This window comes from Zootoca vivipara, chromosome 13, assembly GCF_963506605.1.
Source record: "Zootoca vivipara chromosome 13, rZooViv1.1, whole genome shotgun sequence".
Taxonomy (NCBI): domain Eukaryota; kingdom Metazoa; phylum Chordata; class Lepidosauria; order Squamata; family Lacertidae; genus Zootoca; species Zootoca vivipara.
Window position 1 is genome coordinate 17,533,127 of NC_083288.1, and position 17,425 is coordinate 17,550,551.

Genomic DNA, 17,425 nt, shown 5'->3' on the forward strand with positions numbered 1-17,425 from the left:
ATTCCTCCTCACTTTCTGCCATAAAAGTTGTGTCATCTGCATATCTGAGGTTGTTGATATTTCTTCCGGCAATCTTAATTCCGGTTTGGGATTCATCTAGTCCAGCCTTTCGCATGATGATTTCTGCATATAAGTTAAATAAGCAGGGAGACAATATACAGCCTTGCCGTACTCCTTTCCCAATTTTGAACCAATCAGTTGTTCCATATCCAGTCCTAACTGTAGCTTCTTGTCCCACATAGAGATTCATACACAAATATGCCCTTGAGACAGGATTTGTGAGCAAAGAGACAATGGGGAGGCATTCCCATTTCCTTCCTCACTGCAGAGGAATATTTGAGGTCACTGGGGGAGTCAAAATGGCTTCAGGATTGCTCTCCTGTACTACCTCAGACACCTGGTTTTATATGCTTATGTATGTGTTTGCCTTGTACATTCATGAACATTTAATTTATATATTTGAGACCTTAGAATTCCTATAACAACACAAAAGGTTGATGCTTCCTTCCCATGTCAAATAAAATACTAAATATTAAACTTCCCCTCTGACATGGTAGGATTTCGTTCTTCATGCTGGTAGCCACAGCTTTGAGGACTTTCCCGCCCCAGAAATAAGTGTCTAGATAGGATTATCCCTGTTTTGTGAAGCTGGTTGAATGCCTCTCTCTGGAAGGGATTCAGATTTCTAGCCTTTTATTCTCCTGGTGGTGACACCAGAATGATCAAAAGCAGTAATCCCTTTAAATCACGTTGTCTGTAGCCAACTTTTTATTATTTTTTATTGGAGGAAACAGTGTTGTACTGTAGCACAGTTCTGCTACTTTGACATCTGAGGTGAATACTTTGAATTCTGCTCCACAATTTAATTCTCTAAACGTTTTCAGGTTTGTAGAGCATGGGGAGTATAAAGAGAATCTCTACGGGACAAGCCTGGAGGCAATTCAGTCGGTCATGTCCAGAAATAAAATTTGCCTTGTGGATGTCGTGCCTGAGGTAAACTGTCACGATTATTGTTATTTTATTTTTTTAGAAAAATCGTATCTTCCAGAATTGTGTTTCAGTTCCACCTTAGCTTTAGGAACATGGGTTTCACACCAGCTTTTCATTCACTGCTAGGGTGTCGATGGATCGGTTTCGGTTATAGTCACTCCATTATATGAAAAAGATTTTTTGAGACCAAATACCCACTTGGTGGACTGTTTCCCTGACTGGCTAGCAAAATATGTTTGTCCAAATCGAGGCCTCTAGCTGTTGCCATAGAAGCTCCTTATTATTGGCTGGGGGTGTGATCCTTTCTCATTTAAGAGAATCTGTAACCCAGGGTGAGCCGTTATGACGCTATTCAGATGTTTTGGACTACAGCTTCCATCATCCTTGTCCATTGGCCACACTGGCTGGGGCTGATGGGAGTTGTAGTCCCTAAAATTGGGAGGGTCCCTTGTCAGCTAACCCTGCTGTAAGACTCTCTCCTTGGGATGAGAGCAGACAAATTGGTTTACTGCAGACAAGACAGAGCTGTTGGTGGAGGAGGGAAACAGTGGATTTGTCTGCCCCAGATAGGATCATACTGTCTTTCCAGGGGCAGATAGGCAGTCTGATGCTACACCTAAACCCCTAAAACTGCACAGTGAAAAGGATAAGGCTTCCAGGACCATTGCAAAGCATGGGGATGTGGGTGGCGCTGTGGTCTAAACAACTCAGCCTCTTGGGCTTGCCAATTGGAAGGTCGGTGGTTCGAATCCCCACGACAGGGTGAGCTCCCATTGCTGTGTCCCAGCTCCTGCCAACCTAGCAGTTTGAAAGCACGCCAGTGCAAGTAGATAAATAGGTACCGCTGCAGTGGGAAGGTAAATGGCGTTTCCTTGCACTCTGGTGTCCCGTCATGCTGGCCACATGACCTGGAAAGCTGTCTGTGAACAAACGCCGGCTCCCTCGGCCTGAAAGCGAGATGAGCGCCGTAACCCCATAGTCACCTTTGACTGGACTTAACCGCCCAGGGGTCCTTTACCTTTACCTCCTTAAGCAGACAAAGTGATTCATGCTGCCCCTATTTGGGGGTTAGCTTGAGGGGCCCATCCCAAATTGGGTGAATTGCCAAATGTGTTGGGGGGGGGGGAGGCGGGAAATACCAGCTCTAGTTTTGATTTCTCGCTTTAAGTTACTGTGCAGCATTTACAGATTAGTGAATGGGATTCTCCCTTTGTATTCCTGCCTGCCTAGGCTGTGACGCACTTGAGGACGGCGGAGTTCAAGCCGTATGTGGTGTTTGTGAAGCCTCTCATCTCAGAAAAGAAAAAGAACGCCCCAGCGTCTCTCCTGACGGATGAAATCTTCGTCCCACTTGTAAGTATTTTGCGTGAAAGGCTAGTTCGCAGAAATGAGTCACATCAGCAAGGCGACTCCAGATTCTGCCCCGCTGAAAATGATCGCAAAGCAAACTCTACTCCCACCCGCCCCAAGTGTGGTACTTTGCAATCTGTTACCAGCAGGGATCCCTTTTGCAAGACCATGTAAGAGATCAACTACACCATGGGTAGACAAACTAAGGCCCAGGGGCTGGATCCGGCCCAATCACCTTCTAAATCCGGCCCACGGATGGTCCGGGAATCAACATGTTTTTACATTAGTAGAATGTGTCCTTTTATTTTAAAATGCATCTCTGGGTTATTTGTGGGGCCTGCCTGGTGTTTTTACATGTGCAGAATGTGCGCTTTTATGTAAAATGTATCTCTGGGTTATTTCTGGGTCATAGGAATTCGTTCTTTTTCCCCCCTTCCAAAATATAGTCCAGCCCCCCACAAGGTCTTAGGGACAGTGGACCTGCTGAAAAAGTTTGCTGACTCCTGAACTACACACTTCATTTCCATTTCAGTTGGGGGTTCAGGCCTGGCTTGGGCACTCGAGATGGATTTGCTTGCTCCGTGTGATGTCCTATGTCAGGAGAGGGGTCAGTGGAAGTGTGTCCCTGCTGATTTCCCTTTACATCTCAGCGCTTTCGACACCCTCGACGGGGGCATCCTTCCAGGGAGGCTGTCTCAGTCGGGAGAAGTGGGGACTTTTTTTGCAGCGACTATGCTGCTACTTGGATGGCGATTTGATGGTGATGTTTGGGCCCATGGATCTGCCAGCGTGAATTACAGCAGGGACTGAATTTAGCGCCCATGCGGTTAACATCTCCGTGAAATCGCTGAGTGTGGCCATTGTGCATTTTGGAGCACAGCATCATCAAAATGCTGATGACACACAGCACTGCCTTCTCCTTTGCAGCTCAAGCAGGTATGGCACTGTTTGTGTGCTGGATTGGCGCCCGCCATTTTGCCTCGCCGGAAGTCCCCATACGATGTGCCTTGTGCCGTTGAACCAATCACGCGACATTCATTCCCTACTAACAAATCGACAACACTTAAAATATAAATCTGGGGACATTAAAAGAAATCCGGGGACGGATTATGTCCGGGGGCAGATTTGTAAATCCGGGGACTGTCCCCGGGAGAGGGGGACATCTGGTAACCATAGCATAGCATGCCGTAGGGTTTCTTTAGGGTGCTACAAGGAGTCTGTAGTGCAGCATGGTGGCCGCTTTGAGTTGGGGGTTGGGATTCTGGACGACAGGGGACCTTGTGGCTTCTGGTCGTTTGGGGCGCAGGGGGGATGGCGGAGCTGGTGGGGGCTGCTACGTCGCCTCATGTTGTCCCTTTTGTTTTGATTTGCAGGATGAGGAGCAGCAAGAAATGCTGAGCTCGGCTGCCTTCATCGAAGAGCAGTACGGCCACCTGATTGACACTGTCCTGGTGAAGGAGGATCTGCAGAGTGCCTGCAGTCAGCTGATAACCATACTGGAGAAACTGAATACAGACTCTTTCTGGGTGCCAGTCTCTTGGGCCAGGTTGTAGTCTGCTATGCTGTGCCAAAGAACGAACGGACGAAAGAGAACGAGATATACCTGTTTGATAATGCGCTGTAAATAATGCGGACGATCAAAAGGGGTAGGAGAAAATTAACTCTGCTGGAGCAGCCAGTTTGCTTGGGATGCAAGCAAAGAGAAACCTTCCTCTGTGTGGGAGCAGATTCTGATGCAACAGGAAAAAAAAACATTGCAATGGAATGGGAAAGCGCCACAGGATACAATCCAGAGGGGGGTTTTTTTGTACGCCACTGGACAATAGTCATGTCAGATTCCAGGTGTCTGGACAGAAGCCTTTAGCTTTTGGGAAACTTGCAATTGTATTTGTTTGTTTGTTTGCAGTATTTCTAGGCTGTGCTGTAACGAAGATCGCGGGGCTGCTCAGGACAAGAATAACAATAACAGGGTGAACAAAGAAGTATAAATGCAGTGTAAAGGGAAACGGGGAAAAGGCTCAGTATGTGGTGGTTCCAGGGAAAGACTGCAAAAAAATGTTAGAACACACAAGCTCGTTTTTCTGTTGATCACTGCAATCTTGGAAAGATAAATTCAGTGACAGAGTTAAGTTCATGTAAGAAAATAAGGTACTTTTATTCGTTCATTTATTTACTTCTTAACCAGGCTAGAACTGGGAGAGCTCTTATTCAGATGGCAAAAGTTGGTGCTTTTTTTGTGAAAGGCGAAATCTCCCAGGGCAAATCAGCAAGGCTCTTAACTTTCTGCCTGAAAAATGAACCACGTTACGTAACCTAAATATAGCTAACTATATTTTGAGCAGTCAAAGACCATCGGGGATTGCTTTTCTCCCTCCTATTGTATTTGCAAGTTGCCCTAAATAATGGACTAAGAAGTGTGTTTGAAGCACTGGAAACCTTCCATCTTTCCAACCGGAAAAAGCAACTATTTAGAAGTAAAATCCCAAATAAACAAATGGCTAGGGAGGTTTATATGCGGGGATGTCCCCAGAATATGGGTTTTCATGGCAGCTTTGTGGATTGTATGTGTTTGCTGGCGTTGTTTGTTGGAAGAGGGAGTTTTAGGAGTCGTTTTTAAGTGTGAGGAGTCAGAAGACTGCCCTGTATGTTTCTTGCTTGTTTTCGTTTCTCCCCTGACCCCCACACTCCAAAAAAATCCATGCAGATTTTATGTTCCAGTGTAATAATATTTCCATGTGTATTTATTTGTAATAATAATTCCCATAGAGGAAGACTTTCCACTAGCTCTTCCTGGGGCTGTTAATGTGTGTCACCCAAAATGTGTGTCACCCAAAACCTTTATCATGAACTTTCCATTTAAAACTCAAGTTCTCAGTAAACTTATTATTTAGACCAGTGGTCTTCAACATTTTCAGACCCAAGGCATTGGGGGGGGGGCGGGCTATTTCTTCATTATTATTTTTAACCATATTTTTTATGGTGGTAGTGCTGCGTGACCTAGTACAGTCGTACCTTGGATCCAGACCGCCTTGCGAGTCGGAACGTTTTGGCTCCCGAAGGCCGCAAACCCTAAAGTGACTGTTCCGGTTTGCAAACGTTCTTTGGAACCCAAGTGTCTGACGTCTTTGTCACATGACACTTCCGTGGCTCCTGATTGGCTGCAGGAGCTTCCTGCAGTAAATCGGAAGCCGTGCCTCAGTTTCCGAACGTTTTGGAAGTCGAACGGACTTCTGGAACGGATTCCGTTCGACTTCCAAGGTGCCACTGTAGTGGCTTCTGACCCACAAGTTGAAGGCCAATGATTTAGCCCATCCATTTCAAAATTGCATTTGGAAGGGTTTTTTTTTTTTTTGGAAACTTACCAGTGGTTCATTCCTCAATGAACCAGTTAACTGTAGCAGAGATATGTGTCCTTGAAAGGGACTTTATCCACCGTTGCCAGTCTTCAGCAGGGGATATCGTGGCGTGCTCTACGGCAGTGCTCCCCAACCTTTTTATCACCGCGGACCAGTCAACGTTTGATAATTTTACTGCGGCCCGCTGAGGGGGGGGCGTTGATTGTTTCGCGGCCCGCTGAGGGGGGGGGACGTTGATTGTTTATATTTTATTTAGATTGTTTTGATTTAGTAATTTTAATTTAATTGTATTTAATGTTCCTTGGGCGGCCTGGTACCAATTGATCCACGGACCGGTACCGGTCCGTGGCCCGGGGGTTGAGGACCACTGCTCTACGGTACCCATCTCAGTTGATGTGAGCAGATGGTAAAGACACTGATATGCATAAACGGAGTGTTGACCTTGGAACATGGCCCATGGTCATGGGAAGGAAGCATGCGGTAGTTCCATGGCAGATGCTCAGATGATCCTTGCGACAGATCCCTTCTGCCTAATGCTAAAACGGTGCGACAGTTGCCCCTCTTACTCTATTATTAGAAGAGCACCTAGGGAACCCGTCTTCTCTCTCACTTACTAAAGGAACTCCTAGGGAATCCTGAGGCAAAATCCACCTCCCTATTTCCCTTCAAATCCTATATAATAAAGTCCCTGTGTCTCTGCATCCAGATTCCGTCTGTCCCGTTTTCCGCGCTACTGAGCATGTGCCCCACGGACACAGGGATTGGACGCAGAGACTGGTTCTCTCTCCCTCAACGGCTTCCCCTCCAAACTGCCGTTCCGCGCCTCGCCTCCCGATTAATGGCGCGAGGGGAAGAGGGGAAGGGACCGTGAGGGATTGAGACGCGAGCGCGCGTTCCCCCCCCCCCCGCCGGGGCATTCGTGTCCCCGCCGCCGCCGTTCCCCACCCCCACCCCATCGCCGCATCCCAACCCCTCCCCCACTCGGCGTGTGGCGGGCTCAGCTATGGGTGGGTTGGGAAAGACGAGGAGAAGGAGGCTGCTTTCCCCCCCTTTTTTCTCTCCTATGCTTCCCCCCCCCGATGACCAGCAGCAAGCGGGCGTCACGCACACACGCGCTCTCTCTCTCTCTCCCCCCACCCCTCTGCCTACCGTTTCCCTCGCGGTGCAGGGTCAGAGGCAGACAGAAGCGGGGACAGCGCATGGGGGGGAGGAAGAGCAGCCGGGGGGGGGGAGGAGGAGATGTTTGACAGGGAGCAGGGAAGGAGGGGCGGGTGGCAGACGCCCGCCGCCCGCCCCTCTTTCCCTGCTCCGTGAAGCATCTCCTCTGCTACCCCGTGCCTCCGCTGCGTTCAGCAAGAAGCCGGAGGCAGCAGAGGAATGCTGCTCATTCTTCCCCGCTAACCCTTCGCAAAAGCAGGCTCGAGCCCAGGGGGAGGGCAGGAAGGAAAGAGGGCCCTGGCCGCCCCTATCTTCCCCCCTCCCATGCCTAGGCATGGACCGCAGCAGCGGAGGAGGAGGAGGCGGAGCAGCGACAGAGGAGCAGCGCCGGTGGCAGCCCAGGAGAGTCCCGGCACGTGTGGGTGGAGAAAAGAAGGGAGGGGGAGAGAGGGGGGAATGGGCGGGGGGAATTGCATGTTCTAGCACCCGTTAATTTAACGGGCTTCAAGATACTAGTAATTTATAAACCCCTCTTCAGTCTTGGGTTTATTAGTAAGTGGAGTTTGCTTCCAACACACGTGGCCAGGTATCTTATGAAACTCAAGGCTGTTTGTGCGACCAACCCCCTCTGTCCCCAGTGAGGAGATTCCCTCAGCTTGAAATCCCTCACTCTAAAAGCTTGCCTATCCGCTTAGGCAACTTAGTGACACACCGAGTCGTCCACCTTCAGCCTATACCGTGTTACTCCAGGACACAAACTATCGGCGCCACTCTTGAGGGAAGTTTTGTCCTTTAGAGAGCCTCCACCTATACTGTTTCGATACCGTGCTGGAAATAAGAAAGACGATTTCTCCTTGGCACATAAAAGATGAAAGTTTATTAACTCAAAGTCATAACGGTTGCTTTAAAGATTCATGCGTGTATAGGTTATTGCTGTCAAACACGTGACATGGAACTTGCTTATTCCTCATCTAAACCCTACGCTACCCTGACCCTGCAACCACCCACGCTCCCACTCCCTTGCGCTCTCCAACGGACAAAACGGCTCCTCCCTCCTTTTAAACTCCAAGCAGACCCGCCTCCATTAGAATGTCCAGTCAATCAGGCGGGATGTGGGCTTAACCCTTGCAAAGCCAGGCTGGGGGAAAAAATAATTCGCTTTGTGATGTTAAAAGTGGAACAATCCATCGTCTCAGCTTCGGTTTGCACACTCGGTAGATGTGGTTATTTTTCACTGTCTGGATGAGAGCTGTGGAGTTTTGTTTACTTGTGCTATCTCTCGGATGTACTCCCCTAATGTTTGCTCTGAATTTCAATCCCGGTTTCTAGTTTGAAGAATGTTCGAAGTATATTATTCTCCCCACCCCACCCCTTCTTCCTCCTTTGATTGGCGTTTGATGTAAATGCTCCTATTCCACCACTAGGTAGATGCTGCTACGTAGCGGATGTTGCCTTATCAACTTCCTCCTGCATCTCGGCTGCATTCCACGAAAGCCATCATTTATTCCCCCCCCCCCCACGGCGGCTTATTCTGTGAGACCGGGCTGTGCATGTCTTGCGCAAGGAAGCAAAAGCCAGAGAACAAAAACCGCATGTGAGGAACCTCTTAATGAGAAAGGCCTACTCCTGTGTGTGGCATGAGGCGTTTCCAGCCCTGCGTGCTTAAACACAAATGATTATTACAGCTACCTGGTGACAGATGATCAAGTAATATCCGCAAACGCTCCTTGCTTTCAGTTCTTATCCATGGTGCAATGGGGTGGAAAGGAGAAAGATTGGGTACATTTTCTCTCAGAGCTATTGGTAGAACGGGGAATAACACATTGCCGCAGTTCATACTGACCTAAGGCAGCCTGTGGGCACCTAGGAATAAACTTTACTTATCCACTTGCAAACAGCTTTAATAGGTGCATATATATTTTTTCTAGGGACCCAGGTGGCGCTGTGGTTAAACCACTGAGCCTAGGGCTTGCTGATCAGAAGGTCGGCGGTTCGAATCCCTGTGATGGGGTGAGCTCCCGTTGATTGGTCCCAGCTCCTGCCAACCTAGCAGTTTGAAAGTATGTCAAAATGCAAGTAGATAAATAGGAACCGCTACAGTGGGAAGGTAAACGGCGGTTCCATGTGCTGCTCTGGTTTGCCAGAAGTGGCTTTGTCATGCTGGCCACATGACCTGGAAGCTATACGCCGGCTCCCTCGGCCAATAATGCGAGATGCGCGCGCAACCCCAGAGTCGGTCACGACTGGACCGAATGGTCAGGGGTCCCTTTACCTTTACCTTTATATATTTTCTATTCGGAAGCAAGTCCGTTGAGTTAAGTTTGGCTTACTCCCAGGTAAATGTGCTTAGGATTGCAGCCATGGGCAGTTTTCCTGGCTGCTGGCAAGGTTTGGATATTTTCCTTTCAGGTGTGCCACTTCTCTGAAATAAGCACAGTAAGCCATGTTGGCATTGAGCCATCCCTGCTTGCCTCACCTTAATACCTTCGCCAGCCCCCAATCTGTACAGTGGGACGCGATCCCATCTCTACTCTTGTTTCATTATTTCAATAAGTTTAGTGATATTCAGCATTTGAATGAAATCTTCGGCAAAGAAATACTTTCAAATGAGCACCGGTGCCCTGCTGTTCTTAATTTAATAAAAATATTTATCTTGGGAGTGCATTATTCTGTATATTACAGGGGCCGGACTTGCCCATCTCCAGATGATCGGATGCAGTGAAGAAGAAGTATTGTCAGCTCTGGCTGGTGGGGTGGGTGGGAGTTCCTAAGGGAGAGCTGAGTACCCAGTGCTTATTTGCTACTAAACTTCTCCAAACCACAACATATGGGCAATATCTTCAGCAGCAGGTATTCTGTTGACTGTCTGGCTGCTACGATTTGCCTTCACAGCAAATACTGACGTGGCTCCAATATTCTTTTTTTCATGAATTTGAACAGAATCCTGAGAAGGTGTGTGCCTTGGTGCTGGCAAACTTGGCATAAGGGAAGCAAGGGAGAGACGTTCTTTCCATGCATCATGTTTAATTCTGAAACCCTAACAAAGAAATCAGCCAGTTGTTGGCGGTGCCATCAACTAGCTGCTGAACTTCGAACAGGCCCAAATGGTTTGCTATTCCTCACAGCGCCTAGCTTCCTGCAACAAATCAGAAGGGGAAATGTTAGACAGGGAAGCATAGCTGTTTCATCAGAGAAAGGTGGGCTCCTTTAATGCTTTGTTGGGGCTTACGCGGGGCCACTAGTCACCCTGCCAGGGCTCAGCTCCAGAGCCTATTTTTGTGCCAGGGTTTAACCCTGGATCCAACAACAAAGGAATACAGAGAATAGAATCTAATCAAAACAAAACAAACACAACTCTGTGTACAACAGAAGTATAGTACTGTATGCACTGAATGCCCCAATGCAATTGGTATGACTCAAAACAATATCTACACAAGGTATTTATGTAGTCACAAAGAACTTGTATGTATGTATATATGTGTGTTTGTGTGTGTGTGTGTAGTTTTGCAAATTGCTATTCAATATAACTGAGAACAAGAGTTCAAGAGTTCAATCTTCCAGATAAGACTGTGTACACGAAGGACTCCGGTCAATGAGACGCCCGGGTATGGTCTTCATTTTGTATGTCTTCTTCAGGGCAGTTGAGATATACAGTCATACCTCGGTTTAAGTACGCTTCGGTTTGAGTACTTTCAGTTTAAGTACTCCGTGGACCTTTCTGGAACGGATTAATCCACTTTCCATTACTTTCAATGGGAAAGTTCGCTTCAGGTTAAGTACGCTTCAGGTTAAGTACAGACTTCCGGAACCAATTATATTCATACCTCAGGTTAAGTACGCTTCAGGTTGAGTACTCCGCAGACCCATCTGGAATGGATTAATCCACTTTCCATTACTTTCAATGGGAAAGTTCGCTTCAGGTTAAGTACGCTTCAGTTTAAGTACTCCACGGACCGTCTGGAACGGATTAATCACCTTTCTATTACTTTCAATGGGAAAGTTCGCTTCAGGTTAAGTACACTTCAGGTTAAGTACAGACGTCCGGAACCAATTGTGTACTTAAACCGAGGTGCCACTGTATTGCTAAATGACATGTGTGTCATGCTGTCATTGCATTGTACGTACAAAAAGGCATGAATGATAATTCAAAAACATCGTAAATATTACAGTGTTACATTTACATAAACGTCAAGTTCATGCTCATTGTTGGGCCAGCTTTTGATCTGCATGGGCACTGAGCTCCTAGTGCAATGCTGACTCAGAGGCTAGTCTAGTAATACATGAAGTAGCCCCCAGAGGGTGGAGATTTAAAGGGATCATAGCATTCAATCATACTCTGAGCTGTGTACAGGGTTTAACCCTGGAGCAAATTAAGTAAGGGCCCCTCCAGACTGGTGTCTGATGCGTTTGGCAACATTGTAACACAATAGTAGTGCATTTGTGGTAGATTTATTCTGCTGTAGCTGTGTGTGTGTGTGTGTGTGTGCGCGCGCGCATGCTTATGTGTGTACACACATACACACTCACCCACCCACACCACCAATAACATGGTCTGGACTGTGCTTCATACTTACTCGTGGTTTGAGATTAGGAAGCGAGTGCTGGTCCTCAGATATTTCCTTGAATTCTGCAGGGATGAAGACAACCAAGGTCACAAACTAGTCAATGATGCTATTTTGTTTGTTTGAAAAGGTTTCTATTTAATTTTACAAGTATAAATTCATAACAATACCAAATACATATCCATATATGTATCCATCTGCGATTCCCTGGAACTGATACTCAGAGCAGCAGAGTATCAGGGACTGGGAAGAGGAGGAATGGTGGAGACCACCTCCCCAGCCTGACCCTTCCAGAAAAGAATACATTTCAGAATTACAGCTGGGATTTGGGGGAGGTCACAGCTCAGAGGCAGATGAGGGGGAAAGCTGGGAAATAATGGGAGAGGAGGAAGAAGAAGCACCAGAGGGGTGGACAGCTGACGGACACAGTGTCTTTAGAAAGCATCCCAGAGCCCCTCTCTCCCAGAACCCGGTGAGCATTGAAAGTAGGAGAGTAGAGAGCTCGGAGGTAGAGCACATCTCAACACCCATCGTGATGATGCATGAGAGGGAGGGGGTGGAGACTCACTCGGGGCAACGCCATTATTCCAAGAGGCAGCATTCCCAAGCCTCTCTCTGTGAATATTGAATAAAAAGCAGTTGGTAAGAACTTTTCCTTGTCTTATCCGTTCCTGGCAGCCTGCTCATAGGGGTTGGATCCACTGCCGCCTCACACGGAGGCATGATGCATCTGTGACTGGAGGTATAAAATCCAACAGGATTTCGTCAGGAAGTTGCTGGACATGCGCTGATTGGAAACGAATCCGTATGCCTGCCTTGGAACATTTGCAGGCACAAACAGTATCGAGAGCAGCACTGGTCACCTGTAACATGCACACCACATGCCATCATCAGTGCACAATGGGGTGGGGGAAGTTGGTTGGTGTGTGTGTGTGCAACAAAGGAAAGCAACGAAGGAAAGTGTTTAGGCCCAGGTACAGGCGAACGAGAGCAAAACTCCCTTCTCTCGATCTGTGACGGTAAAAGCATCATCGCCTAGTCCCCAGTTTCAGAAGGGGAACAAAGAGGCAGAAACTTTTGTGCTAAGACAAAAGGTTGCAGCTGTGCCATCTGCTTCCTCCTCTGCCTGTGGGAGGATTGCTGACATCGAGGAGACGACTTTTCGGGAGAGATTTTAATTCCACCAACAAAAGAAATCAGGGCAGGCGGCTTTGCACGATAATGAGACCAGGGAGGAGGGGGAGAACGCTAAAACGTGACGGCGAGCGACACAAACTCTGCGCCCTCTCCCTTCTTGCTAATAGCAAGGTTGGAACAGTTCTTTCCCACGCATGAGCTTCGGGAAATGCGCCTCCCTGCTCCCACCCTGTTCCCCCCCCTCCCAAGATGATCATAATCGGTTATCATATTCTACAAATGCTGGCGGGGGCTGGGAGAGTCGCAAAATTGATTGAGCTACGGTACTACATTTTCTTGAAAATGTAGATATTAAGCAGCCACTGATCAAAGCAGGAAACGCATCAAAGTTCTAGGCTCACCCTCTAGGCTGACTATTTCTTTCTTTGCTTCAAAGGAGATCTCTCTCACACACAGAGAGAGAATCTGGATATAAGTCACAGTGTTTTTTATATATATAATTTTTATTAAAGATTTTCTTGATTTACAAAAATATGTGCAATGTTTCTCGTAACATTTTTACAAATCAGTTCCATTTGTTGAGACATTGGGAAGAAAAGGGGGAAAGAGGTAAATGGGGGAAAGATGGGTGGGGGTGGGGTCGGGTGACGATGGTTCTATATTACTTAATATATGCGGGGTTTTTTTTGTCAGCGTCGCTTGTGCAGGTTCTCTGTTGTTCGCTTTTGGGTGAGAGATGTTGGGGTTGGCCTAGGGTATGGTTGTTCATTTGTGGTTGGCTGTGGTGGTCTTTGTTTCGTGTGTGAGTGGGGTGGGTGGGTGTTTTGGATCAGGTTAGCCATATTGATCATATTGACCATAAAGAAGGCTGATCGCCGAAGAATTGATGCTTTTGAATTATGGTGCTGGAGGAGACTCTTGAGAGTCCCATGGACTGCAAGAAGATCAAACTTATCCATTCTTAAGGAAATCAGCCCTGAGTGCTCACTGGAAGGACAGATCGTGAAGCTGAGGCTCCAATACTTTGGCCACCTCATGAGAAGAGAAGAATCCTTGGAAAAGACCCTGATGTTGGGAAAGATTGACGGCACTAGGAGAAGGGGACAACAGAGGACAAGATGGTTGGACAGTGTTCTCGAAGCTACGAACATGACTTTGACCAAACTGCGGGAGGCAGTGCAAGACAGGAGTGCCTGGCGTGCTATGGTCCATGGGGTCACGAAGAGTCGGACATGACTAAACGACTAAACAACAACAACAACAGCCATATTGATATGTATGCTGTTGGTGGATTTTTTTCATTTTCTGGTTGGGCTGTGTATGTGATAAAGGGGAGCCATACTGGGGTGAAGCCGTCTTCTTCTATTTGTCCCCGTGTCAGTTTCAGCTTATTGGTTAATTTTTCTAGTAAGGAGACCTGTCAGGCGTAAGCATGGACCAATGGTACCAAATAATATAAGTCGCAGTGTTGAGGCAAACTCGGCCCTCCAGATGTTTTGGCCTACAACTCCCATGATCCCTAGCTAACAGGACCAGTGATCAGGGAAGATGGGAATTGTAGTCCAAAACATCTGGAGGGCCAAAGTTTGGGGGTGCCTGCTATTAGGCGTGCTCACTTGGAATGTGGTGGTGGCCCAAAAGGCCACAATAAATGTGATAATGTGTACCCCTGTAAATCTTTGAGTGTGCTTCTAATAGAGAAGTTATGGTAGCCTGTTACTTTATGAAACTGATAATTTTGCAAGCCCCCCCCCCGCAATGGGTCAGAAATATAGCTCATAAGTGAATCACAAAGATACAGCTCAAAGCTAGAACATAAGTTGCTACATGGTGCAAATGGCTACACGTAACACAGGTTCCCAACATGCACACTAACGCAATGTAACAGAACACGGTGGGAATCAGAAATTAATCAGCAGAAATTGCCAGTGCTTAAGAACCTCTTAATGAGGGTGAAAGAGGAGAGCGCAAAATATGGTCTGAAGTTCAACATCAAGAAAACTAAGATCATGGCCACTGGTCCCATCACTTCCTGGCAAATAGAAGGGGAAGAAATGGAGGCAGTGAGAGATTTTACTTTCTTGGGTCACTGCAGATGGTGACAGCAGTCACGAAATTAAAAGACGCCTGCTTCTTGGGAGAAAAGCAATAACAAACCTAGACAGCATCTTAAAAAGCAGAGACATCACCTTGCCGACAAAGGTCCGTATCGTTAAAGTTATGGTTTTCCCAGTAGTGATGTATGGAAGTGAGAGCTGGACCATAAAGAAGGCTGATCGCCGAAGAATTGATGCTTTTGAATTATGGTGCTGGAGGAGACTCTTGAGAGTCCCATGGACTGCAAGAAGATAAATTCTGAAGGAAATCAGCCCTGGGTGCTCACTGGAAGGACAGATCGTGAAGCTGAGGCTATAATACTTTGGCCACCTCATGAGAAGAGAAGACTCCCTGGAAAAGACCCTGATGTTGGGAAAGATTGAGGGCACTAGGAGAAGGGGAGGACAGAGGACGAGGTGGTTGGACAGTGTTCTCAAAGCTACCAACATGAGTTTGACCAAACTGCGGGAGGCAGTGGAAGACAGGAGTGCCTGGCATGCTCTGGTCCATGGGGTCACAAAGAGTCGGACACGACTAACTGAATAAGCAACAACAATTGCGCATGTGTAAAACATGAAATGAGGTAATGATGTATATGATTGGTGGAAACTGAAATGCTTTGTTTGAAAGTTTATCAATTCCACTACCTGGACCAAAGGGCGGGTTTGAAGTTTTGCAGAACGATCCAACTGTAACCTATTCCTTTGCAGTAAACAACGTTGGACTCCTAACTCCTCGTGTTTCTGAGTTTTATTGGCGTAAACTCAGGAGATAAGCGATTTTTGGCTTACAACAGGGAGAGTCCCACTAATATGCTACAGGCCTCACCCACAGGCCCAATCCTTGAAAACAGGCCCCCGCCTCCATTCCAAAAAACACTAGTGGTACACATCAGTGCAATTGGTCACCCACTATCTGCAGAGAGGGAATGGGGTTGTTTTGATACAGCTTGACATCTTCAAACTGGATTGAAGTCGGTTTGGGGAGAAAGGCATCAAAACACAGTATTTCTCAAGAGACTACAGGATAGATGGGGATTCTGGCAAATGCTGTGTGTTCTCAGCTTTGCACAACAACTGTGGGAGACAGGAATGTGCACACAGCCTCCTGATTTCAGTAGGACTTACTTTCAAGTCAGTGTGCATAGGACAGCTGCCTTAACATGGTATATTTAATTACAACCCCCCCACATTTTTCTACTCTCGGTGTCCTGGTGCTGGACACAAGCTCACATTTTACTTTTTTACACGTAGTTGCACTTGTTTTGTTCACAACTATTATACCTTGCCCACTGTAACGGATTAGCCCTAGTATGGAAGATTCATTACACCCTGGATTAGAAAGAGTCGATCCATCTCCAACTTAACAGACAGCGCATCTTTTGGAGGCGGTTCCCAGTTAGAAAGAGGGGGGGATAGCCATTTGGGAGGAGAGAGTGGAGGGTGTGGGGACGAAAGGAGGGAAGGAGGAGGGTGTGAAGTGAGGTTAGTGGTGGTTTAGGGTGGGCTTAGGTTATCTTGGAGTTAGAGTTTGACAGAGTTTGCGTACAACTATAACTAAGTTTGTAACCTTATGAATCATTAAGAAAACCAACAACTATGTTCTCAAGAAAATAACATTCATCTTTGTTGTGCCAAGGAGAATCGTCTCAGTTGTTCCAGCAGCGTATAAAAACTCACAGGGGTGGAGACCCAGAAGAGGGCAAAACTTACCTCAGGGAAAAGGGGAATAGAAGTTACACAAAAGGGGCAATAGGGTGAAATCCTAGAGTGCCACAAATTTGCCAAGGTGAAAAGGCAAACTGATACAGTGGGGATCCTGGCTGAGGGGGGACCCTTTACCTGTAGGCAAGAAGTTGTTCATTTAAGTAGCCCTGAGTTTTTATGAGATCAGGCCACGAAAGCTGGAATTAGACTCTCATTACTAAGAAGCCCAGAAGTAGTGAGGGGTTTATTTTAAGGCGAAAGGAGTGGAGTGGGGGATTGCTCCATCCCCTGGACCTCTTCGTCTCATAATTTATTGACAGCGTCGGAGTTTCGTTGCACCCACCTCTTCAAAGTACGGCCAGGTTGGCCTCATATCAGCTGAACCTTAAAGGCTTGAACGTTTACAACAAACGAAATGGAGGTTGGTTGCATTTTTTTTTTATAAATATGGGGAAGGGTGCACTTGCCTCCCAGTCTATCTCTGACTGCTTCCGGTCATAGGTTGGCTTTCTCTCTCTGATCCTCTTAAGGATACCCTGATTCTCCACGGTAATCCTCACGAGTTCTATGTTCTGCTTCTGCCGCTGCGAACTGCAAATCCCAAACAGGTTAAGGCTAGGGTGTGGAGAAACACTCCGCATTCCCAGGGGATGCCCCGGAAAAGTAAGGAAAGGGGGTTGGTTTCGGCAGCAAAGTGTTGGTTCTAGGCTTTAAAGCCCTAAGCTGCCTCGGCCCAGTATACCTGAAGGAGCGTCTCCACCCCCATCGTTCAACCCGGACACGGAGGTCCAGCTCCGAGGGCCTTCTGGCGGTTCCCTCATTGTGAGGGAAGCAAGCAGAGGGCCTTCTCGGTAGTGGCGCCCGCCCTGTGGAATGCCCTCCCATCAGATGTCAAGGAAGTAAACAACTATCTGAAGGCAGCCCTGTTTAAGGGAAGTTCTTAATGTTTGATGTTTTATTGTGTTTTTAATACTCTGTTGGGAACTGCCCAGAGTGGCTGGGGAAGCCCAGCCAGATGCACGGGTATAAATAAATAGAAGAAGAAGAAGAAGAAGAAGAAGAAGAAGAA

At 47.2% G+C, this 17,425-nt stretch overlaps 2 protein-coding genes across 4 annotated transcripts in view; one reads left to right on the forward strand and one right to left on the reverse strand.

The window, feature by feature from the left end:
* The window catches only part of MPP3 (MAGUK p55 scaffold protein 3), a 73,548-nt gene extending 69,249 nt beyond the window's left edge, over positions 1-4,299 (forward strand). Inside the window, exons 16-18 of the mRNA XM_035135580.2 lie at positions 885-993; positions 2,221-2,343; positions 3,714-4,299. Coding sequence (XP_034991471.2) covers positions 885-993; positions 2,221-2,343; positions 3,714-3,893 — 412 coding nt within the window. The 3' untranslated portion in view covers positions 3,894-4,299. The remainder of the gene's footprint in view (positions 1-884; positions 994-2,220; positions 2,344-3,713) is intronic.
* A 5,372-nt stretch (positions 4,300-9,671) lies between these two features.
* Positions 9,672-17,425, reverse strand: part of LOC118094740 (ras-related protein Rab-18-B) — a 45,035-nt gene continuing 37,281 nt past the window's right edge. For all 3 annotated transcript variants that reach the window (XR_009558444.1, XM_060281415.1, XM_060281414.1), the window contains 2 exons: positions 11,429-11,481; positions 9,672-9,990 (listed from right to left, as the gene is read on the reverse strand). Coding sequence is in view for 2 of the 3 variants with exons in the window: in XM_060281415.1 (XP_060137398.1) it covers positions 11,463-11,481 (19 nt within the window). In the remaining variant the exon portion in view is untranslated. The remainder of the gene's footprint in view (positions 9,991-11,428; positions 11,482-17,425) is intronic.